We start from the raw sequence: 26,916 nt of genomic DNA, 5'->3' as shown, positions 1-26,916 counted from the left end.
GTTGACCCCATCCCAACACACACACGCACTTGCATACTTTGTTCTACCACCATCGTAGCCTACCTTTATTATATGAACTCTTTTCAGAGCAGTGCTCAGAATTTAACATTTAAATAGTCAAAAAACTGGGACACCTGTAATTGAACAACAGTAAAATAAAATAATATATATTTTTAAATAGTTAATGTTTCCAAGTATGGGCAATTATTATAAAAATGATTCTGAACTTATTTTAAAATATGCTGGCACAATGTGCCAACTTTTAAATCCATTTGCAAACATATAAACATACACAGATAAAGTGAAAAATATATATGAGGTTCTTTTTAGGATTTTCCATCCTTTAAATGTTTTAAATTATCATTGATTCTTTAATGTTAAGTAATACTATGTTCTACTATGTTTTTAAAATTGCTTTCATTCAACTGTATATGCCTGTGACCTCCACAATGACCTCTACTAAAGCAGTTGTGCATTTTACTACGGTGCAAATCCGCACAGACAAGTTGAACCTGTTCTTTTTGGCACTGAGCCCTTGTGCTGAACACATAGCTGAGATTTATTATAAAAGGAAAACTAAGGGGCATTATTGCACAAGGATCATCCTTCACATATAGCCACCTATAATCTTTCCTAACCTTTGAGAGCTCTTAAATAAACAGATCTCCTCTTAATTGCACAAAGAGTTTCTTATTTGTCACCAATTGTATGGCATATTGAGATTCATTTTACATTAGAAAAAGTTAGCACACAAATCATTTATACTAAGTTGTTAAAGTTGACCTCTTAATATTTATTCAAAAATAATAATTCTTTTAATACACCAACCAAGGGTAATTACCTGCCTCGCTGTCCCCTTAGCAAGGTCAATGCAATGAAGTCATTAACAAACACCTGCTCTTTAAGAATCTATGCTTTAAAAAAATAGGTTTTAAAAAATCTTCCTACAGCATTCTATAGGTCTTTAAAAACATTACAGAAAAAACATTAGCAATTACTTCTACAGTTTTGTTTTGTTTTTAATTTCAAAGTTCAGTTTTAATTAGTTTTCCAACAGTATTTTAAAAACACTTTCAATAGATGCAGAGAACATGGCTACCTGGGGGGGTGGGGGAGTGGGAACTGGGAGAAGAAGTGAAGGGGTAAGCACAATTGATAGTAACAAAATAGTAAAAAGCATGTAGAGTACAGCATAGGGAATATAGTCAATAATATGGTAATAACTGTGTATGGTGCCAGGTGGGTACTTGAAATATTGAAGGGAATCACTTTATTAAGTATATGATGAACCATTATGCTGTACACCTGAAACTAATATAAAATAATACTGAATGTAAACTGTAATTGAAAAATAAAAATAAACACTTCCCATTTTAAACAAGTTTGAACTGATACACAAGACTGCTGCCAAGCTACTTCCTCAATTTATCAGTAAATCTGATACACTGAGGAAAGAAGGAATTTCATGAGTTCTAAGAAGTATCTCATAGCAAAATTACCACACTATTTACATTAATTTTTCAGGATTTGGTAATTGATCTATCATCAAGACTTTCCTCACTGAAAACAAAACAAGAATATAACCTCAAAATTATTCTATCCTGAAAGTCAAGTTCAAACTAGCTTATCAGCTAATTGCTCAACATAAAGGAAACTTGAAATATGTTGATTTAGGTGAATATTTCCTTGCTCTAAATTCTTCTAAATTTTTTCCTTACTATTAAGTGTAGAAACAATTGAAAAATGTCTGTAGACCTATGGTAGAAAGAAGTATTGTTTAATGGGTATAGAGTTTCAGTTTTACAAGATGAAAAGAGTTATGGAAATATGTGGTAGTAATGGTTACACAATATAAATGTATTTAATATCAATGAACCAGAAACGTAAAAATGGCTAAATGGTAAATTTTGTGTTATGTGTATTCTACCAGAATTTAAAATTTTTTAATTAAAAAGAATACAATTTTTTGTTAAAAGATCAACTATTGAACTGATTTTTTAAATGGTAAAAAGTATATAATGACACATTTTTAGAAATTAGAGGTTCAACAATAAGCAAGACAGACATGTTCATAGATGGCACCAAATATATTTCGTGAAGACAAAATAACTGGAGAGTTAAATAAAAATCCATTTCATTAAAGTTTAACTTTTTAAGCAACAATATTCATATTTTTCTAAGAAAAGATGTCTTAAGCAATTTATATCCCTAACGCCTTCTCTCTCTGTTTAGGATATACAAGTAGAAGTTTAGGAGTTTGCACATTTGTTCAATTCATCACGAAAACAAAAAATATTTTTTCTTGAAATATAGTTTTTCAGAAAAAAACTAATTATATTACATTTTAAGTGTTGTGCAGGCATGGCATCTTTAAACAGATGTAATTAGTGTGCAAAAATTACTAACCAGTTTTATTCATAATATTAATCCAAACTGTATGAGGCAACATAAAAATTGAGAATAACGATAAAACATGGATCAAACATGTAAAAAAATGCCTCAGGACCTTACACTATGTTCTAATATTATGTCAATGCTAGTGGTACTTTTTAAATGCCTAAGCCCTCTATTCATTTTGAAACGCAAGTTCTTCAAGATTTCCATAATATCCAAAACTGCTCTTGATGAAGTCATACCTATAATTAAAAATAACATCCAAAGAACCCATAGTTGCAATGTCAAGCAGGTTAACCCAGGTTAATCCCCAAAAAGTTAAAGCAGCTGCAAGAACAATCCCAGGCTCCATTTATTTTGGTTCTTCACACCACAACAGCTTTCCCATCTGTAGCTCTTCTTTCCTCAAGAATGCAAGCATATGCTCTACTCTTTTAAAGTCCCTACATTATAAACCCCTTTGAATAACACAACGTTAAAAACACAAGCCTTGGAGTCCAAAGAGTCAAATCCTTATCTTACCTTGAACAACCTTTTTTTTAACAAGCCTCAGTTTCACCTGTAAAACTGTTTTAAAGTATCAAATAAAATACATATATTTTAAAAACACAGCAGAATCAACAAAATGCTACCAATAATTATTATTATTTCTGTATCATCAACTTCACCAGGAGCAGAAAGAGGAGAGATACTGCACCACCTCCACAGACTGACTGTTGGTCACTACCACCAGATAAGAATCACTACAGGCAATTATCACCAGATGAACAGTAACCTTTCAAAAGTCTTCTTGAAAGTTAAGTCAGAACTCAAAACATCTTCCTGCAGAAACAAAGTTTGAATAATGGTACAGTCCTGAGCTAACAATATACAAAACACATTATTTTAAATTTGATCTTAGAGCCCTGGGAGCAATATAGAAGAGAAAAACCAAACAAGTTTACATTCCCTTTCCTAGGTACAACCCTGGCCTGAGGTGAAATCTTCAAATTTCTAAAATTTTAGCTTCTCTCATTTTACTTTTTGCATTCCTATCTAGCACACCTAGTGCCTCTCCCAGAGCACTGTATGTCCCCACAACACTGTAACCCTAAGCTCCTAATGGGAAACACTCCACTCAAACCTACTGACTCCTAACATTCTCCCTGATCTTAAGTCACCAACATGCATGTCACAATCAAAACTTCCTGGTATCACTAAGGTGTGAGGAGGAAAGAAACTGCATTGCATGATTTTGCTTAGTGGACATCTGGATTTTATTAGGTTATTATTGCTTTTGAAAACAACATTTGTAAAACATTTTTTTTTTAATTAAATGCAAAGCACTAGTTGCCCTTTAAAGACATGGGCTAAGAAATATCCACTGATCATGTTATATGTTGCTTATAGTTTTTGTATGTTTAATAACTGTCAACAAATTATCTGGGCCAAATTTTTTCATCTTTATATTTCCCTACATTAAAAATACTTTTTTTAAAGATTAATATTTTTCACAATGACTCAATTAGAGTAACATCAGGAATTCTATGATGAGGACTGGGAAGGTTATAGACACCCTGCGTAAATTTTAATGAAATTCAGAGACTCTCAGACATAGCCAGGACATTGAAGATTATCTCCAGTCTTACTAGCCACTGAATTTTTTAATACTATTTTCAATAACCCTGTCTTTGTCTAAACACCTAATAACTTAGCAAGATAGTCTCTATAAAGATAAGCCTCAGTACCCAAACAAATGCATAAAAGTGCATCTAAGTGATGAAATCTATATGACACAGTCAAAATTCTACATATCCTTAAATGCTCACAAACTACAGTATTTGTCTTCCAGAAGTTGAACCAGAACTTTTCAGTTTCTTTGTCTCATAAGACTTTCTAAGATACATGATTCTTACTGAAGAAAGATATGTTTTTGCCGAGGAAAATGCATTGGACATGTATCACCATGGTAATACAAAATACAAATTCACAAATATTTAGGAAGCTTCTTTAAGTAGAGCATTTTTTAAAGATTTTATTTTTAGAAAGAGGGGAAGGGAGAGAGAAAGAGAGGGAGAGAAACATCAATGTGTGGTTGCCTCTCGCGTGTCCCCAGCTGGGGAACTGACCTGCAATCCAGGCATGTGCCCTGATTGGGAATCAAACCAGTCACCCTTAACTAGAGTATTTTAATCAAGAAAGCACCAGATTGTTTCGTAACTATGATTTCATCTAAGGCTTTGACTCACTCTGCTATCTTCATCTCTGCTTCCAATAATTAAAGTTGATAGCCGGATCAATGTTTTGTTTTTTTGTTTACATATATTCACCAGACAACACCTATTCAACATAAATTCAAATAAAATGTAAAACCCAATAGAGAATAGGGTTTCTTTTAGGGTTCCTACTATCTGCAAAATGAAATTATCCTCTAAGTCAATGTGTAATAACTTAAAAAGTCATTAATACTTTTTAATAGACTATATCATTATGTCCTAGTATCCTATTTATAAGTTAGAACAGTTCATTCTTCCTTTGTCTTTGGACAGCTTAAAATTTTGGAAAATTATAATGCATCCAGACCTAAGATTTATCTTGTTTGAAAATCGTCTCTCAGTCACGCTTTTCCTTTTACTTTGGTATTAATTTCTTTATGTTTTTTTAAAAAAATCATCGACTATGTTATCTATGGGAGAACTAACAGGTTAAATCTGGGAAACAGTTTATCATTGCAACGACAATATCAAAGAAAATCACTCAAATAATATTCTCTGAGTTTATTTTCGTTTTATTCTCACAAATACCATATTGTAAAGTATATTCCACTGAATAAGGTTTACACTATTTCAAATGAGTATTTCATAAACCTTAACTGACAGACCCAGAATCTGAACCCACCTGGTCAAATAAAAGTCCTTATTTATCCCTAGCCATACTGCTAGTCTGCCTATCTTCTGTAAAAAGGCAAAGGAGAAAAAAAAAAGTCTCCTCATTGTGCCATTAAACAGAATGACAGGAGGTACTCCCCCTTCTCATTCTCAACTGAAATGATCCTCCTACTGAGAAAAGTGCACGCTGCTATAGAACACAAGGGAAATACCTTGATAACCTTTAATAAAACATAGTGGAACTTTGCCAAAACTGGTGACAGCAATGAAAAAGTGTGCAACATTATTTACAATTTCAAGGATAAGAGGTCTTGCACCAAAAACAGGTATTACATTTATGGATCTCATTTCTACTAAAATCAATACTACAGAAATAAAAAGACTATTTTACTGAGCCATACCATTATCAATAATCCTCTTTCAAGAAACTAAGGCAATGTAAGAGCTCCTACCACTGATAAAATGATTGACTTAGGTATAACATTACTTCTTATATTAAATTATTTTTCCTTCTCTCATTTCTGTCTTTACCCATCTCTCTGCTACTTTTATGTTTAACTCAAGAGACACTGTGGTATAATGAAAAAAATTGAACTAAGAATCTAAAGGCTTATATTCTCACTGAGACTTCCATTTTCCTAAATGGGGTTCAGAAACAACACATCAGTGAAAATTAGGGGTGGGGGAGAAGATTAATAATGCCTGGGCTGCATATTTACATGCAAGTTCATTCAGAGGTATCAAATACTCTTCAGTCACAATATTTAATTAATGCAATTACAGATGCAGAAATCTAGGTTCACAGGCATTTCAAAATAACTGACTATACTGACTTTAGCTGCATTCTGAAATATCCAATCCCACTAATAACATACATTTTTAAAGCAGAATATAACTCAACAAAACTATAAATACTCAAGAAGTTTTTAGTGAATGTTTTTTTATTTATTTGCATTAGCATTACTCAATTAAATTTATGCTTATGATCCCCCAAAATATATTCAGAATATGATTTGAAAGAAGGCAATGATATTTATCTTATGAAAAAGTAAGACCCAGAAATGAAAAGTTCCAGTTAACCTACAACTGTGTTTATATTACATGAATGATTTGCTGTTTCTCAAAAATACCATGTAGGAACTCAGTAATTCTCAAACGTGTGAAGTATTTCCATGTGTTTAACAAGAAAACAACCCCAAACAAATAATGCTTAAGAAATTTTTTATTTCTTTTATTTCCCTACCATCTGTTTCAGTCTTTTTTTTTTTTTTTCTTGGTCCCAATCACCTTCTTTGTTTCTGTTGCCTGCCTATTGCTCATAGTAACACTTCTAAAAGACTAAGGCAGAAAAATTAGATACCCAGTTGGGAACTCTAATCCCAGATGTTACTTAACAATGACACAGTCCAGAGCTAAATATTTATGGACATAATCTCCTAAAGAAAATAATATAAAATAAAACTGAAAACTGAAAAACTATTACCATTTCTTACTAGCAAAGATGCTTAAGTAGATCCTCCTCAAGCAGGTATTACTGAATTACACAAATACAAAAACAAGAAAAAATGCAAATATGTAAAAAATAAATTTAGTCTATAAGTATTTTAAAACAGTAAAAAATCTAAGAAATTTTCCTTTAAAATTTACCTCTAAACTAAAGCCCTAAAAGGGTGATAAAATTAGGGAAATTAAGCACTAATGAGCCCTACAAATGCAGAAAGACAAAGAAAAAGAGGAAATATTGCAAGTAGCAAAAAGAAATGGCTCCTGATACACATGGGAACCCCAATAAGATTAACAACTGAAATCTCATCAGAAAACACAGAAGTCAGAGTGTAGTGGGATGATATATTCAATGTGCTAAAAGGAAAACACTATCACTCAAGAATTCTTTTTCAGTCCTGATTGGTGTGGTTCAGTGGGCTGGGCATCATCCCATGCACAGAAAAGTTGCAGGTTTGATTCTTGGTCAGGACAAATGCCTGGTCTGTGGGCCAGCTCCCTGGAAGCACAGAGTCACAAACAAGATGAACCCAAAAGGCCCACACCAAGACACATTATAATTAATATGGCAAAGATTGAAGAAAAAAAATTTTTAAGCAGCAAAAGAAAGACAGTTTGTTACCTACAGGGGAGCTCCCATGAGTCTGTGAACTGACTTCCCAACAGAAAACATTTCATAGCAGAAGGGACTGACACAAAATATTCAAAGGGATGAAAAGCAAGAACATACGACCAAGGCTACATTACCTAATAAAGCTACTATTTAAAATTGAAGGAGAAATAAATAGCTTCCCAGACAAGAAATAGCTAAAGGAGCTCATTACCACCAAACCAGTATTACAAGAAATGTTAAAGGACCTCCTTTAAAAAAGTGAAAGAAAAATAATGAGCATAGTTATAAAGAATAAAATGGCAATAAATCTGTATCTATCAATAATTACTTTAAATGTAAATAAATGGTTTAAATGCTCAAACCAAGAGACAGAGGGTAGCTGAATGAAGAAGAAAACAAGACCCATTTATTGGGTTGGCCAAAAAGTTCTTTTTTTTTTTTTTTTTCCATAAGATGGCTCTAATGGAGCTTAGCTGTCTTTAACTTCATTGGAAACAATTTTGTTAGATTGTATTGTGACAGCTGTCACATCAGCATACATTTAAAAAAACTTACCAAATTGGTAAATTTTATATAGCCATTTTAATATTGAAGATGGAAGAAAATAATGCAACATTTTTGGCATAATATGCTTTATTATTGCAAGCAAAAAATAAAAATAAAAGGTTTGTGCAATGTATGGAGAAGTTGCTATGACTGACGGAACGTGACAGAAGTGGTTTTGCAAAGTTGCATGCTAGAGATTTCTCACTGGATGATGCTCCATGCTGAGTAGACCAGTTAAAGTTGACAGTGATCAAATTGAGATATTAATCGAGGGCAATCAATGTTATACCACGCGGGAGATAACCGACATGCTCAAAATATCCAAATCAATAAAGTTATTGGTGAATATGAAAAATGTATCTTTTATTTTATGGAAAAAACTAAACAAGCTTTTTGGCCAACTCAATATATGCTGTCCACAGGAGACCCACCTCAGAAAAAAGATACACAAAGACTAAAAGTAAAGGGATGAAAAGAGGTATTTCATACAAATGGAAAATTTTTTTTAAAGCCAGGGTAGCAATTATTTATATCAGACAAAACAGACTTTAAAACAAAGGCTATTTTAGGTAAAAGGCAAAGAAGGGCACAACATCATTTTTTTTAGAAAACAGCAATCCAAGAGGATATAACCCTTGTAAACATCTTTGAACCAACATAGGAGCACCTAAATACATAAAGCAAATCTTGATGGAAAGACTGACAGTAATACATTCAGAGTAGAAGATTTTAACACTCCATTGACATGAATGGATAGATCTTCCAGACAAAAAATCAACAACAAAATAGTGGTTTTAAATGACACACTAGATTAACCTTGGCTGGGTGCCTCAGTTAGTTGCAGCATCATCCCATACACCAAAAGGTTGCAGGTTCAATTCCCAATCAGGGCATATTACTTAGGTTGTGGGTTCAATCCCCAGTCAGATTGGGAGGCAACCTATCGATGTTTCTCTCTCACATCAATTCTCTCTCTCTCTTTTCCTCTATCTCTAAAATCAATAAACATCTCCTCAGATGAGGATTAAAAAAATAATGTTAAAATAAATGACACACTAGATCAGAATAATTTAATTGATACCTTCAGAGCAATTCACCCCAAAGCAGCAGAGTACACGTTCTTTTTAAGTTCCCATGGAACATTTTCAGGATAGATGCATATTAGAACACAAAACAAGTCTCAATAAATTTAAGAAGACTGATACCATATCAAGCATCTTCTCTGACCACAATGGTATGAAACTAGAAATCAATCACAAGAAAATAACCTGAAAAACACACAAACACATGGAGGCTAAATAACATTTACTAAACAATGAAAGGATTAACAATGATATCAAGGAAGAAATGAAAAGATACCTTGAAACAAATGAAGATGAGAAAACAACAACCCAAAATCTATGGGACAGGGGGAGATTCATAGCATTACAGGCCTATCTCAGGAAACAAGAAAAATCTCAGGTAGACAATCTAATCTTACATTTAAAGGAACTATAAAAAGAACAAAAAACAAAGACCAGAGTAAGAGAAAGGAAATAATAAAGATGAGAGCAGAAATAAACAGTCTAAAAAGCTAAAAGAGATCAATTAGACCAAGAGCTGTTCTTTGAAAAGATAAACAAGACTGACAAACCTTTAACAAGAATCAATTTAAAAATAAATAAATAAGACCCAAATAAATAAAATCAGAAATAAAAGAGGAAAAGTAAAAACTGACATCACAGAAATACAAAGGATTATAAAAATATATTTTGAACAACTATTTACCAACAAATTCAACAATCCGGGAGAAAAAAAATTCCTAGAAACATACACTCTCCAAAACTGAACCAAGAAGAAACAGAAAATATGAACAGATTGATTACAACTAATGACTCTGAATCAGTATTCAAAAAACTTCCAACAAACAAAAGTCCTGGACTGTATGACTTTCCAGGAAAATTTACCAAATATTCAAAGAACTAACACGTGTGCTTCTCAAACTACTCAAAAAAATTGAAGAGGAAGGATGACTCCCAAGCTCATTTTACAAGATCAGCATTATCTTAATTCCAAAACCAGATAGAGACTACAAAGAAAAAAAAATTAGCCCTGGGTGGATGGCTCAGTTGGTTGGAGCATCCATCATCTTATGCACCAAAAAGCATGCAGGTTTGATTCCCAGTCAGGGCACATAACTGGGTTGCAGGTTAGATCCCAGGTTGGGGTACATACAGAAGGCAATTGATCAGTTTCTCTCTCACATCAATGTTTCTTTTCCCCCCTCTTTCTCTAAAATCAATTTTAAAAATCTTCAGATGAGGATTATAAAAAAGAAAGAAAAAGGGAAGGAAGGAAGGAAGGAAGGAAGGAAGGAAGGAAGGAAGGAAGGAAGGAAGAAAATTACAGGCCAATATCACTGATGAACACAGATGTAAAATTCCTCAACAAAGTATTCACAAACCAAACTCAGCAATACATAGAAAAGATCATACACCCTGATCAAACAGGATTCATCCCTAGGATGTAAGATTGGTACAATACCTGCAAACCAAATAATATGATAGACCATATAAACAAAATGAAGCATAAAAATCATAGGATTATATCAACAGATACAGAAAAAACGTTTGACAAAATCCAGCACCCATTTATGAAAAATTACTCAGCAAAGTGGGACTAGAGGGAACATACCTCAACATGATAAAGGCCATATATGACAAACCCACAGTGAACAAACATCATACTCAATGAAGAAAAATGAAAGTATTTCTTTTAAGATCAGGAAAAAGAGATGTCCACTTTCACTACTCTTATTCAACACAGCATTGGAAATGCTAGCCACAGCAATCAGACAAAAATAAGAAATAAAAGGCATCCAAACTGAAAAGGAAGAAATAAAACTGTCATTATTTGCAGATGACATGATACTATACACAGAGAACTCTAAAGATTTCACCAACAACTACCAGAACTGATGAATTCAGTATAGAAGGACAGAAAATAAATACCCAGAAACTGGTTGCATTTGTATACACCAATAATGAACTATCATAAAGGGAAACAAAGAAAACAACCCTTTTTATGGTTGCATCGAAAATATATAAAGCCCTGGCTGCTGTGGCTCAGTGGATTGAGCGTCGGCCTGCGAACCAAGTGTCGCTGGTTCGATTCCCAGTCAGGGCACATGACTAGGTTGCACGTCAGGTCCCCAGTTGGGGGCGCGCGAGAGAGGCAACCACACAGCGATGTTTCTCTCCCTCTCTTTCTCCTTTCCCCTCTCTCTAAAAATAAACAAACAAATAAATAAATTATTTAAAAAAAAAAAAAAATATATATATATATATAAAATACCTAGGAACAAATTTAACCATGAAAGTAAAAAACCTGTACTCAGAAAACTATAAGAAAGCAAATACAAATAAATGAAAGCATATACCATGCACATGGAAAGAATTAACATTGTTAAAATCTCCACAGTACCCACAGTAATCTATAGATTCAAAACAATTCCTAACAAAATATCAATGATATATTTCACAGAACTAGAACAAATCATGCAAAAATTTATGTGGAACCAGAAAAGACCCTGAATAGCCACAGCAATCTTGAGAAAGAAGAACAAAGTCGGAGGAATTATTCTACAGGATAACAAACTATACTACGAGGCCAACGTAATCAAAACAGCATGGTACTGTCATAAAAAAACATATAACAATAATTCAAAAGAACATATGCACCTCCATGATCACTGCAGTGTTATTTACAATACCAAGCTATGAAAGCAACCCAAATGCCCATCAACAGACAAGGGGATAGAAAAGCTGTGATACATACATACAATGGAATATTAGTCACAAAAAAGAACAAAACCTTATAATTTGCAAAAGCATGATGAAACTAGAGGATATTACGCTAAGGGAAATAAGTCAGTCAGAGAAAGACAAATATCATAGGATTTCACTTACATAGAGAATCTAAATAGCCCTGGCTGGTTTAGCTCAGTGGACTGAGCGTCGGCCTGCGAGCTAAGTGTCGCTGGTTCGATCTTCCAGTCAGGGTACATCAGAGAAGGAAAACTCTGACTCCAAAAAACCTCCGCTGCCTTGCGGCATACCTCTTCAGGGGAAAGGCTAAGGGAGTAAACCCCGACAGAAAATCCGGAGCCGGAGTCCCTAAGGCGGTTTGATGTTGTAGTCAACACCGGCAACTCCTGCGGCGCACCTGAACCCAAGCTGTATCGACTCCGTCTTTCCCTTGGACCCTTCAGCTGTGAAGAGAGGGGGGTCTGCTGCATGGGCAACAGCAGACCCTCCATATCACCCTGCCCAGGCTCTGTAGCTTCAGCGTCATCGCAAGATGTCGATTCAACACGGGAGGAGACAGATACCATGTCACTCCCGAATCGGACTGCACAGCCATTATCGGCGGTGCAGATAGACTCTTAAGAAGCTACACCATCGTCTCTCGAGACGGACGGCTGCCGACGACGACGAGAGTCTAAACATTACAAACAAACAACAAAACAGAATCAGACTCAGATTCAGAGAACAGACTGATAGCTGCCACAGGGGAAAGGTGTTACGGGACTGGGAGAAAAAGGTGAAGGGACTGAGATGTAAAGATTGGTAGTTAAAAAAGTCATGAGGATGTAAAGTGCAGCATAGGAAATACAGTCAATGATATTGTAATAATTATGTACGGTGCCAGCTGGGTACTGGAAATATCAGAGGGAACACTTTGCAAAGTATATGATGGTGTAACCACAATGATGAACACCTGAAACTAATACAAAATAATATTAATTGTAAAGTGTAACTGAAAAAAAGTGTAAAAAATAAAGATGTAAAAAATATGAAAAAAGAAAACAGTAAAAAGTCTCCCAGACCATAAACACAGTATATCTCTCCATTTATATAGTTTTTATTTCTCTCATCATCATTTTGTTGCATACAATATTTTTTGTATACAGTTCTTATAAATATCTTATTACTTACCCCTAAGTATTTCATGTTTTGATGCTATTACAAATGGTAGTTTCCATACTTAAAATTTTGAATTAAGTATATTTTCTCCTTTCCAATCTGTATTCATTTTTTTCCTTGTTTTTCTTTTTCTTTTCTTTTCTTTTTTTTTTTTTTTTTTTTTTTTGCCATATTGCACTGGTATAACTATTAGTATCATGTAGAATGGAAGTGGTGAGGGCACAAATCCTTGCCTTGTTTTCTGTACTGAAGGAAAGCATTCATCCTTTTCACCATTAAATATTATGTCAGTGATAGGTTTTGGTATATTTCCTTTATTAGTTCAGGAGGTGCTATTCTGTTTCTAATTTGCTAAAATATTTTGTTATGAATATATGTTGAATTATGTTAACATTTTTTTCCTCCAAAAAAAAAAAAAGAACCATTCCCATGTTAAGCATCTAGAAAACTGAAAGAAATTTAAGACTATATAGTTTTCAGAAACTGAGTATCAGTCAATACAGGCCTGTGTTCCCCAAGGGAATGGAAGCAAATAAGGTTAGCCCTATATTGTCCTGGCTTACTTCATGGAGGCCATTTCCAGGCCATGATACATGGAAAGGGAACCCAAACAAAGCCTGGGCTGTCTATAATTTGCAGAGCAGATTATCATAGAAGAATATTCTACACAGATAAAACTCTAAAGCAAAGGTCAGCAAACATTTTCTGTAAAGGGCAGATAAATATTTTAGGCTTTGCAGGCCATATGATCTCTGTCATAAATACTCAACTCTGCAATTAACGCACAAAAGCAGACAAAGACAATACATAAATGAATGAGCATGGCTATGTTCCAATAAAACTTTAGTTACAATAGCAGGTGGTAGGTGGGACTTGGCCTGTGAGTTGTAATTTGCTTACCTCTGTTCTAGAGATCCTAGAGTAGTGTCCTTACTTTTTGCCTGGGTAATAATCTGGACATGAGGGAGTGTAAACTACTCAAAGTCAAGTAAATACCCTGAAAAACCAACAGGTGAAACAATTCCCAAATTCACAAAGGACCAGAATAATTCACAGTCTCAATAAACAGGATAAAAAGGTCTCTTAATTCAAGAGGCATCAGGTGGAGTTCTCAAAATATCACCTTCAAAGTCAAGCTAAATTAGGCTAACATTCAAGTCAGTTCTTGTATGTCCTAACAATGCTTAAAAGCAATCCTTGCAAGAATTTTATAGAGTAAAGGTGACTTAACTGTTACCAAACAAAGCCTGAAAATATTTAATGGAATACCAAAAATTACCAGGTATTCAAAACAGTGCAGAAATGTATGATCCACAGCAGGTGAAAACAAATCAGTCGATAGAAACAGACATAGAAATGGCAAAGATGATAAATTTAGCAGACAAGGAAGTCAAGACAGCTATTAAAAATATGCTCCATATATTTAAGAAGGTAGGGAAAAAAACATGAAAATGATGAGGAGAGAAATGTAAGATGTAAAAAAGTTCCAAATGTAACATATAGAGATTTAAAATAGTACCTGAAATGAAAATATAGAAAGTAGGGTAAACTGCAAATTAGACACTAGTGAAGTAAAAAATCAGTGAACTTAAGGGCATATCAACACTAGCCACCCAAAGCAAAAAGAAACTAAAACTTATTAAAATGACAAACAAAGGCTCTCGACAGGTGGCTCATTTGGTTAGAATGTCATCCCATACAGCAAAAGGTTGCAGGTTTGGTCCCCGGGTCAGGGCGCATATGGGAGGCAAACAATAGATGTCTCTCTCTCTCACATGGATGTTTCTCTTTCTCTCTCTCCCTTCCTCTCTTTCTCTCTCCCTTCCTCTCTAAAATAAATAAATCTTCCTTGGGTGAGGATTAAAATAATAATAATAATAATAAATTAAATAACGAACAAAGCATTGATGAATTGTGTAATAATATCAAGCAGTATAATATATGTAATTAAAGTCACAGAGGAAGAATAGAAAAATATATAAAGAAGTATTTTTCCAAATTTGATGAAGGTAAATTTAAGTCCAACCATATCAATAACTGCCTTGAAACAATAAGTAAAGGGAGATTATCAAATTTAATGAAAAAGCAAGATCCAACTGTCTGTAGCCTGTCTTCAAAAAACAAGTCATACCAAGAAAACACTAATCAAAAACCAAACAAACAACCAAACAGAGTGGCTATTAGCATAGGAGAAAGTAGTAATTCAAACAAAGATTACCAGGAATAGATTTATTTCATAATAATAAAGATGCCAAAGTATCAAAGGACATAACAACCCTATACATTTATGCAACTAAAAAGAGAGCTTGAAAAGATAAATGCAAAATTTATTTTTTTTTTAAAGATTTTATTTATTTTTAGAGAGAGGTGAAGGGAGAGAGAAAGAGAGAGAGAGAAACATCAATGTGTGGTTGCCTCCTGCGCATCCCCAACTGGGGACCTGGCCTGGAACTCAGGCATGTACCCTGACTGGGAATCAAACCTGTGACCCTTTGGCTCTCAGGCCGGCACTCAATCCACTGAGCCACACCAGCCAGGGCTCAAAATTTATTTTTTAATCCATAATTATACTAAAATATTTCAACACTTCTCTCTCAGTAACTGAAAGAAAAAAAAAAGAAAACCAGTAAGAAAACGGAAGGCAAGGATATCAATTGAGTTGACCTAGTTCACACTCACAGGACACGGCCCAAGAGCAAATAACATCATCAAGCAAGAAAAAAGTTTCATACATCCCAGATGTTTGAAACCATACCAAATATGTTCTCTCACTACAATGGAATTAAACTAGAAATCAGTAGCATTTAAAGGTACTTAGAAAAACTGAAAATATTTGGAAGCTAAACAACACATTTCTAAATAACCCAGAGGTCAAGCAAAAAGTCAAAAATAAAGTTACACAATAATTTGAACTAAATGAAAATGAAAATACAACTGTGATGGCCACAGGAATGCACCTCTCAGCTCTCCAACTGCAGAAGAGTAATGGGCCACGCAAGACTCCTAGGTGCTGCACTCTCAAATCCACCTCCACATTTGCACCACCTCCATGAATTCCACAGTCTGCTTTTAGCCAGTCTGAGTGAGGCAAGAATACCAAGGGAGTTGCATACTTAGGAGATCCAAGACTCCTCTTCCAGAAAACTTTACCACAAGTACTCCCCAGCCACCACGCCAAACTTCCCTTAGAAATACACTGTCGCTTGAGACACTTCCATACAACTTTTCCTTCTTCCTTTTTTTTTGTTTGAAATGCTAGTTCTTTTATAAGCTACTTTTATCTTAGAGGAATCTTTTATATTTTTTATTGTTGTTCTATTACTTCTTTCTTCATTTGGGATCACACCTACATCACAGTCTGATGACACTCTCAGCCTTCTATACTTGTCTTATTCTTTCTCACAGGCACTTTCCCTGACACATTTCTTACACATTTAAACCCATTTTGGTAACTGCTTCTCAAAGGAATCAAAAGTATGAAGACAAAATGTCAAAATGTATTAGATGCAACTAAATCATGGTCAAAATAATATTTATACTATTAAATGTCAATAATAAAAAATCAGAAAGGTCTCAAATCAATGATCTAAGCTTCTGCCTTTAGAAACTAGGAAAGCAGAGCAAATGATAGCCTAATTAAGAAGAATAAAGGAAATAATAAAGAGCAAATATAAGTAATAAAAAACAAAAATAGGAAAATAAATCAATAAAAAGTGGTTCTTTGAGCAGCATTTAATTTTCATCTACATTATGTGTCAGTCTCCACATTCAGTATATATTAATAAACCCACACAAAACCTGGGTCACTTGAAATTTCACCTGAAATTTGCCATGAACCTAATGATGAATTTTGTCATAACAATAAACAATAATAAATATCCCATCAGACACTAAATTATATGAATCTCAACATGCATTAAAGTAACTGGATCATCTACTTCACATCGAAGGAAGGAAGGAAGGAAGGAAGGAAGGAAGGAAGGAAGGAAGGAAGGAAGGAAGGAAGGAAGGAAGGAAGGAAGGAAGGGAGGGAGGAAGGGTGGGAGGGAGTGAGGGAGGAAAGAGAGAGAGAGAGATGTTAATTCTATTTGTAAGAGCCAGAAAAAAACTACCATTAAAAAAAAGTGAAAAAAGAAAAAGAAGAAGAAAAAAAGTGACTAATTTTGGGAAAAGGAATTGGGTGCTGACCAGATAAAGAGGGTCATGAAAAGGGTTTCTAGAGCACTGACAATACTTTTTTCTTTTACCTGACTGACAGTTACACAGATGTTGAGTTTGTGATAATTCACTGAGCTACGGTATGATTTGGCTCGGTGCACTTTTGTGTATATACATTACATCTCACAAAACCAAAGGAGAGGGAAGAAGGGAGAAAGGAAGAAAACAATAAGGTCACAGCACCTTCTAGCAAGATATCTGATGTATTAAGTTAAATGCTAGGTCAAATAAAATATTGATGGCAAATAAGCTCATGAAAAGATTTTCAACATTATGAGTCACCAGGGAAATGCAAATTAAAACAATAATGAGATACCACCATACATCTGTTAGCATGCCTAAAATATTTTTTAATTAAAATATTTATTTGTTTGTTTATTTATTCATTTTTAGAGAGGGGAAGGGAGAGAAACATCAATGTGTGGTTGGGCACCTGGCCCACAACCCAGGCATGTGCCCTGACTGGGAATCAAACCAACGACCCTTTGGTTTGCAGGCCAGCTCTCAATCCACTGAGCCACACCAGCCAGGTCTAAAATATTTTTAAAACTCGTAATACCGAGGTCGTCAAGGATGCAGAGCAACTGGAACATTCATACAATGTTGGTGGGAATGCAAACTGGTACAGCCACTTTGAAAAACAGTTGGGCAGTTTCTTACAAAGCTAATCATATCCTTACCATATAAATTGCCAGTCTCGGTCTTAGTATTTACCCAAGAGAAATGAAAAGTTATGTACACACACAATTGTATGCAATGTTTACAGAGGCTTTATTCATAATCATTAAAAAAAGGGAAACCACCCAAATGTCCTTGAACTGATGAATGGATAAAGAAACTGATAAATCCATACATATGGTATGTTACTCAACAAAAAGGAACGACTATAAATACATGCAACAATATGGATGATTTCAAACGTGTGTTCAGGTCTAACAAAGCTAGACCTGAAAGAACAGATCACTAACTGCTGGGGGGCGGGGCACGTGCAGGGTTGACTATGAAAGACTAGCACAAGGGAATTTTGCAGAGAAATGGAACTGCTCTATATTATGATTGTGGTGGTAAATACATAATTCTGCTTTTCTCAAGACCCTGTGCATCACGAAGAATGACCTTTACCATATGTGAATTTTAAAATAAATTTTAAAGTCTTTAAAACAAAACACCACGGTCACAGCAATATCACAGATTTACAGAAGTATCAAAATGCCAAATTTATCATAAAATTCCCTCAAATTCAAGAATCCTAAAAATATGTATTACCTAATTTTACACACACACACATTTTAATCCTCCAGATAAGCATATAAAGTTAAAAATATCTCACCTTTATTAATGAGAAAACATACTCGGAAAGAATAAAGTAAAATCTTACCCATGGGTATACATCTAATAAATGGTGAAGCTGAAGTTTAACCCAATTGCATCTGAGTCTTCCCATGCCCATTTTCTTCCCTCTATACTATACTGACTCTTAATTTAAAACTTTGATAATTTCTTAATTAGTGGTGCTTTTCTTTACATTTGAAGATGTGGTAATTAATACTTCCTACATTTGTAAGTTTAAAACTGATCAGGAATACTTTATATTATTCAGGTACCCACTTATCCATAAATCAAGTATTCTGATTTGTTCCTTCTGTCCCTTGTATTATCATTCATTTCACTTACAGATAAGCATGTATGTGTGTGTGTATAAGCATATATACACATACATACATAAGTAAACATAGCCAAGTACAGTGTTGCTTATTATTTTAAACAAACTTATCTGTTAGGTCAATTAAGAACAAAAAAATGTTTTTGTTTTACCTGCACTTATTTCTACTCTGATGCTCTTCTTTTATGGAGATCTGTTTTTGACCTACACCATTTTCCTTGTCTCTAAAGAAACTTCTTTTAACACTTCTTGCAAGGAAGGTCTACTGACAAAAGTCTTCCTTGAATTGTTTGTCTGATAATCTTTATTTCTCCTTCACTTTTAAAGGATAATGTTGCAGGGTAAAATTACGGTAAAAGCCACTAACCTAGGATAATTATGTCTCAACACCTTAAATATTTCACTCCACTCTCTTCTTGCTTGTGTGGTTTCTAAGGAGAAGCCAGACACAATTTTCACCTTTGCTCTTCTACAGATAAGGTATTTGTTGCTCCTCTTGCTTCTTCAGGACTTTTTCCTTATCTTCAATTTTCTGTAACTTAAAAATGATATGCATAGATGTGGGATTTTTTGGCATTTCTCCTACTTCATGTTCTCTGAGCTTCCTGGATCTCTGGTGTGGTGTCCGATGTTAACTTAGGGAAGTTCTCAGTCATTATTGTTTCAAATATTTCTTTTGTTCCTTCCTCTCCTCTTTATTTGGTATTCCCATTATACATATGTTATACCTTTTGAAGTTGTCCCAAATTCCTTGGATATTGTTCTTTATTTTTTTCCAGTCTTTTTCTTTTCTCTTTGGTTTTCAGTTTTCAAGGATTCTACTGATATATCCTCTTGCGCAAAGATTCTTTCCTCAGGTGTGTCCAGTTTACTAATAAGTCCATCAAAGACATTCTTGATTTTTGTTAAAGTGGGTTCTTTCTCTAGCATTTCTTTTTGGTTCTAAGAATTTTCATTGCTCTTCTTATATTGTCCATATGCTCCTGCATGTTGTCTACTTTAGCCATTTGATCATAGTTGCTTTAAATTTCCAGTCTGAGAATTCCAACATCCCTGCCATATCTGAGCCTGGTTCTTAAGTTTACTCTATCTCTTCCAACTGTGTTTTCCGTCTTTTAGTATGTCTCATAATTTTTTCCTGATAGCCAGCCATGAGGCACTGGGTAAAAGGAACTGCTGTACATAAGCCTTTAGTACTGTGGTGGTAAGGAAAGATAGCAGAGCATCTTATAGTCATATGGGTAGGTCTCAGTCTTTTAGACACCTGTGCTTCTGGACTGTGAATTTCACACATGTTTCTCAGTCCATCTTCCTCCTCCTAGGTGGGGCAGAATGACAAAGATGGTCTGAAGTTGTGTCATTCTTTTTCCCACAGGGAAGGCTTGAGTAGCTAGAGCTGGGTGGGTATTTCCCTTTCGCCACATGAGTTAGGCTCTGATAAAAAAAAACTCCAGCAGGTTAAGCTCTGGTGAAGTCTCTTGAGGGCAGACCTTGTTAAGCAAAACAGAATACTTTTAGTTCAAAATAGTTCCTTTTCCCCTTTATCTGCCAGAAACATGAGGGGATTTTTCTCAATATTCACTGAAAGAACCTAGTAGAGATGCAACAGGTAAAACAAAGTGTGAGGCCAGCCCACCAATGTCTGGTGCCATCTGGAGTTTGTAACGCTCAGAGTTGTCCACAGAGCCTCCACAATTTGTCAACGACATTTCAGATTTCCCTGCACCACCACTGGTTCTCTGCAAAATTGCTGGGAAGCTGTAAATCCGTTAAGTTCCGATTCTCTGTATTATCTGCCAGTCTCTCCAATTTTCAGGGCAGTAATTAGCCTTGTGACCTCTCTTCATTTATGGATCTAAGAAAAGTTGTTTTTTCAGTGTGAGGATGGAGTGGGAATTTCCAAACTTTACTTTTAAGGATGTAGTGCCAACTTCCAAGCTTCTTACATGACATACCAGAAACCAGAAGTCTGCATTTTCTTTTAAGGAATGTTTTCTTATACTACAAGCTTAACATTTTATGTAGACTAAGAAAACACATACAAACCATTATTACATACAACAAAACTGTGTTGCATACTTGGAAAATTATTTATTACTTTTCCCTCTGCATATTCATATTTCTAGATATCTATCCTAGATCAGACACTGTTCTTAAACATCTAAAACTTTCAGTTTATCAGTAGAAATAAATATAAAATTATAAAGTATAATCCTTGATATATATCTTTCAAACAAGCAATTAAAATGTGGCTTACCATTTTGATTCCTGTGGAAAATGTCACTGGTTTTATAGGTTTAGGTTTCTCAAGCTGCATTTCCAGTTGGGTAGATCTATCTTTATGCTGAGCCAAAAGCAGAGCAACAGGGAGATCAGAACTCTCCTGTAAGAAAAGTTAGCATGCAATATAAAAGTTAAAAAGAAAAAACTTAAAGAGCAACAAGTCTATTATTTTAAATTATGCCTTTCCATAAGCATTTGATGTCAACCTAAATATTCACTTTATGGAGAACACTTTACAAAAAAATTTTAACATTCTATAATAAGAAAAGGCTGTTTTACACTCATAAATCAAAACCTGCAAAAAATTATTTTTATAAAATCCACATTAAAGAAAATCTAATAGGGTCTTATTTCATCTAGCAATGCCAACCATGTTTATTAAAATAAAAAAATTAGAAGCTAATCACAAAAAGAGTAGTACAAAGTACCATAACTTAGATCAGATGTTTATATAAGACACATTCTTTTTACCAGTGAATTCAGACCAGTTTGAAATTGTTTCCCATTAGATTTCACCTGAGGCTGTTTGGAAATGATCCTTGCTCTGTTTTGCACAATGGAACTATTGTTAAGTGCAACCAAAAGTACACTTATTTTCTCTTTTACTGACTTATTTTTAGTAATGAAGTCTAATTTTTTAAACAAAGTGATAGGCAATGTTTTTAGTATCTATGTTGATACTAAATCAGGGCCACTATTTACACAAACCTGTACACACACATATTAACAATGCAAGTAAATTACTAATTCTTATACGTAGACTCTTATTTATCCTATTTAACATGAAGTCCTATTACATGTTTACAGTGCTGTGCAGCTAAAATCTAAACTAAATGATATCCCAACTTCTTTCTTTCTGAGTTGCCAGCTGAATAAGAACACAGAAACATATGCAGAGGGAGCTCAGGAGGGAAGATCATGCATATATACACACACACATACACACACTACTTTCTAAATCTATAAACAAAAATAAAGGGTACAAATGCATTTTGATCTCCTATATCAAGGTTACTCACAAAAATAAACATATTCTTCAAATGACCTACAAATTTTTTAAATAGTAACTACTCATAATTTAATATTGAAGAAAACTATATTGTTAATATTCCATAGTATGAAGGTAAACATATAGCAGAATCTAATTTTTTTTCCAAATCTAATAACTTAATAATATTTTTAGGCACAAATGCAGCTAATTAATATAGTTAAAGGAATTGTTTTAAGGTTGTATTACAGAAGTAATTCAAATAAAAAGCCAATTTATTTCAACAGAATTGTCCTAGAATAAATCTGTACCTCAAGACTTTTTAATAGAAGTGCTCTGCAAGAGCAACATGTTACAAAGATTAAATCTATTAAAAATAAATGGAAGAACACATTTTATTTATAAAATAGAACCTTATTAAGGAGCAAACTCCTTGCAACCTGGCTTTAGCAATAGTGGAGAATAAATGACATATACTATGAGAATATACTTGAATATCTTTCATATTCTACAATACAACAAAACATTAGTAAAGCATTAGTAACAGCACTGCTATGAATTCCTGCAGCTATTCTAGGTTTCCATTAAGACTTTTACAATAAAATGTAAAATTAAAGGACATTTTAAATAGGCTATTGCCCAAAGTATCTCTTAAAAACTATTACTACCTTTTCATATGTAAAAACCTAACAGAAGAAAAACTAATTTCCTTGGCTAAAAAGCTAAAACATTGCTTCCCAATTTATACTCTAAGTGAATTCAAATGCTCTTCATACTTGGTATTTACTCTTAAAAAATTAAAGTTCTTGTGTAAAAACAAGACAATGTGTTCACTTCAAAAACTTGCTAATCAATATTTTGGCCTGGCTCCACTTTCACATAAAAGGCCCTAACTATTAAAATGTCCTGGTAAAACAGCTGAAATTTAATAAAAATAAACATTCTAGGAATCTAAAACCAATTCTGATACTACAGCATACAATTACCTCAAATCTGCTTTATTCCACTTAAGCACTCAAAACTTTGGAGGCTGAAAATCTTTGTGAATGTTAAACTAGAATTAAGCAGGAGCTGTAACAACAACAACAAAAAAATCTATAGTGTAAAATAAACTGTGGGAAACATCCTCTTGGGAATACATAAAATGCAGATTCTGCCTTTCAAATTATTTTATTCTTAGCTTTCCATTTTACCTTGAAAAGTTCTCTAACCTACATTAATTGCCTGAAGGTACCTTGTTTGATACTTAAAAAAATTTTAATAAGACTGCCTGTAATACTCATTAAAAGCTTTATAATGACCATTTTTAAAAGATTACTTTAACTGACTTTAAGCAAGCCATCTGGAAAACAATATTTCTAATAAAAATCAGCTACTACATTTGACAGTAATATTAGCCTATACAAAATTTCAGACATAAACTGAAGAGAATTTTCAAACAGGAATATAAAAAGATTTACTAAGTCAGGACTAGTTTTAAAATCTTTTTTCCAAAATGCTTTTTAAAAAATCCTCAATTTACAATTAGAATTAAATAAGTGGACTTTTTAGGCAACATTATGGTAAATACAAGTCATAAACATTAAGACCATAACATTAAAATTGTCATCTACAGTATAATATAATGCCAATGCTTTACAAAAGGTTAAAAAGTGACTTTTAGCACAAGGACCAAATCTGAAAAAAAAAAGGAGGAAAAAATTTTAATAAGTAGTACTTGTTGCCTAAGTTAGATTCAGAGAATAATGCTAAGATCTAAGCTTCTAGGCATATTTACCAATGCCAATGCTATCTTTTTTTTATAAAATGTAACTCATTAACACACATAGAAAAAGAAATACACTGTATTCTTTTCCTTAATAAGGATTAAGGGAGATAAAAATATTTAATGAATTTTTTCAATTAGTCAATAAGGACTAAGTGTATGTTAACATTTTAACAAAAAAAAAATTAAATGTTCAAAAATTTAAGTAACAAAGAATCGTTAAAATAAATTTTAAAATGGAAACCAGAAATTCAAACTCCATTGGTATTCTAAACCAATGTTGTAATTAATTGTTCTAACAAATACAGTAAATTGCTAAGAATTATTTAACTACCATGTTACATGATCTAGAAAGTGAAGAAAGTATGTGCAGTAATGACTTGCAGGTGAAGAAAACAGGAAGTGGGGGGAGAAGGTCCCTCACAAAAACCAGTATTAACTCCAGATTATATACAATGTACAACAGTGGTAGTTTCACATCTTGCTTTGTGCCCCACTGAATTAAAGGGAAGCCTCATGCCATAGCAACACAATGAGGCAGCAAAACCTCGTACTTTGAGGACTAAAAGATTATGCAAGTATAGTTGTCATGCAAAGCCAGCCAACCTCAAGATAAAATCTAAAAACTCTTCATACTAGATGACACATTTTAAAAATGTTAAAGTGTATTTTCATCTTATTTGTAAGTTCTGTAATTGTAATTAATTCAATTGATTGTATAGAGGAGAAGCATTACCAAAGACAAGTGTGTTCCTCTCTATATAATAAAGTGATGAGGGAAAGAACCTTTTAATCAATAATTACAACATGAATATCTACTAATTGATTTATTAAAGGTTTTAATTGCTCATAAAATAATTTCTCACAAAAACTGTAAAACATAACATGTGCCATTTCACATGTTAAAGCCTTATCTGCCACTTACCAGTTTCAAGAAAAATTAATGGAAGTTGCTAAGGAAAACAACATATTTTATTTTATATGCCACTGTTTTAGAACCAATTACATTCCTCTCAAAGTACATATGATTTATGATAATAAGTATTTTTTGTCTAAGCCGCATTAATGTTCTTACCCTTACTTTCCCTTTACTTTCTCACCTCTAATTTAAATAATCTTGTTTTCTCTTTGTTATTCCTGGTTAGCTAGCTGGCTTAAATGCTGTTGGGGCAAAGGCATAGTAGAAAAATATACATATATATTTACACGATAACAGAATAACAAATAGTATATCAGTTAAGTGTTTTAACACCTCATGGAAATTAATTATGGGGACAGGAAGAGAAAGGGAAGAATACAAAACACCTTCCTGAAGAGGATGATTTTCTCGTTTTGAGCTAATCAATATCACACTGGATTATAGGTCTCAAATAATATATGAAATCTAGGAAACACTTCATAAACCTTAGTTATTATTATCGCTGTTATCTCACAATGTCAACTGCTTGAGGAGCTAATTGCTGGAAAACACCAATAATTTGCAAAACACCACCATTTTTTAAAATTATTTTTCACGCTAAAATACAAAATATAGTTCTCACAGAATGACCAAAGTCACTATAAACTTCAGTATGGAGTTGAAACACTAAAAATGAGCCAGTTATTAGAAAACCATTATTAAACAGGAAAAATTTGCTCTGAAAACCATGTATTTTAGTCAGTAAGCTTAGAAACATGTGAACAATCTATTAACAGTACACTGGATTATGTCAGTTATAATACTCTCTCTTCTAAAAATAAAATGGATGTTTATAAAAAAAAATTTTTTTAAATAAAGGAATAGAAGTTGAATACACCAGCACAAACTGAAGAAATGTCATTTAAATGCCATTATCCAGCATAATAAATAAGAAATACAAACCCTGAAGACTAATGATTTTATCGCAATTAGCATTAATTCGTACCAGTTCATCTAAAAGAGCCTGCTTATTCTTCCTTTTTAGAATCTGTTGCAGTTGTTCTTCTTTTTGTATAAATAGTCTTCTTTGTTCATTTTCCTGTCGTTCTACCTCTAAAGCTTCTTCCAATTCCTCCTGTTCCCGAGTCTAAAACAGAAACATTTATATATGTTATGGAATAAATTTAGTAAACAACATCAATCTTATACCACATTTTTGGAAGCATAAAACACACTAGTCATTTACTGTCTAACAGTGTAGCAATTTCACTTTGAAGGAACTAAAATTCATTTTATTTCATGTGGACATGTTACTATTAAAGAGAATGACATCTAGCACTAAACAAAGTACATTGAGCCCAACTGCAGAACTGCAGGAACTGTGCTTAATAATGGATTAATTTATTTGTAACGATTACAGGCGATTTCAAGTCATTCCTTTTAGAAGATATAACAAGGAAAACAAAACAAAATTAAAAACACGACAACAAACAGACAATTTCCATACAGAACTATTTTCTGAAATACTCCATTTAAAAGACTGGCTTATTTAATAGCAATAATTTCCCAAACATATAAAATAATGAAAAGTTATCACAGCACTTAGCTTCTTTTTCCCAAGACAAAATAAGTCTTTATGAAGCTAGAATTCCAAAAAAGCACTAATTAAGGTAAATTTTTTTAAATGAAATTATTTTCTAACACACCCATGTAAATTTCAAGAGTCCTCTTTATGGACTGAAAAATTCAAAATTCAAAGTTAATATGTACACAGAATTAACTACAGGTCTATTCATTACTCTTTTATGAAATTCTTCAGAAATATTAAATACTTCTGGGCTCTGAAATTTATTCCAACTCTAACTCATACTTAAATGTAGTATTATACCAAGTCTTTGCTCTTTGTCTTATGAATAAAAAAATATAGTAAAGTCTAAATGGCTTTATTTTAAAACCTTGACTCTTGCTCTTGAAAATGTTGTAATGCTTTTGTTTTAATTCAACAGAACACTGTAAATTCATGGCACCTGAAGGCAAATATAGAATGGGGAGAGAAAGCATAATCAATTTGGGGATCACTAACATAACAGAGAAATTAAGAGAGACCACAGACAAAAGAGTATTTTTTAATATAAAATAATATATAAAACACTCTACTGGATTTTTAAATTTCATACATTAGATAAACTCTCCACCGCACCCCCACCCAAGAAA

The 26,916-nt window shown here is 33.4% G+C and overlaps 1 protein-coding gene across 1 annotated transcript in view; it reads right to left on the bottom strand.

Annotated features, from left to right (window-relative positions):
* MNAT1 (MNAT1 component of CDK activating kinase) overlaps positions 1-26,916 on the bottom strand; it is a 197,627-nt gene that overhangs the window by 103,804 nt on the left and 66,907 nt on the right. Inside the window, exons 5-6 of the mRNA XM_090270955.1 lie at positions 25,709-25,849; positions 21,026-21,151 (exon numbers count right to left, since the gene is read on the bottom strand). Coding sequence (XP_090127081.1) covers positions 21,026-21,151; positions 25,709-25,849 — 267 coding nt within the window. The remainder of the gene's footprint in view (positions 1-21,025; positions 21,152-25,708; positions 25,850-26,916) is intronic.

This window comes from Furipterus horrens, unplaced genomic scaffold (assembly GCF_987537825.1).
Source record: "Furipterus horrens unplaced genomic scaffold, mFurHor1.1.pri manual_scaffold_3, whole genome shotgun sequence".
Taxonomy (NCBI): Eukaryota; Metazoa; Chordata; class Mammalia; order Chiroptera; family Furipteridae; genus Furipterus; species Furipterus horrens.
Note: the sequence above shows the minus strand (reverse complement) of the source record. Positions and strands in the feature narration are given on the sequence as shown.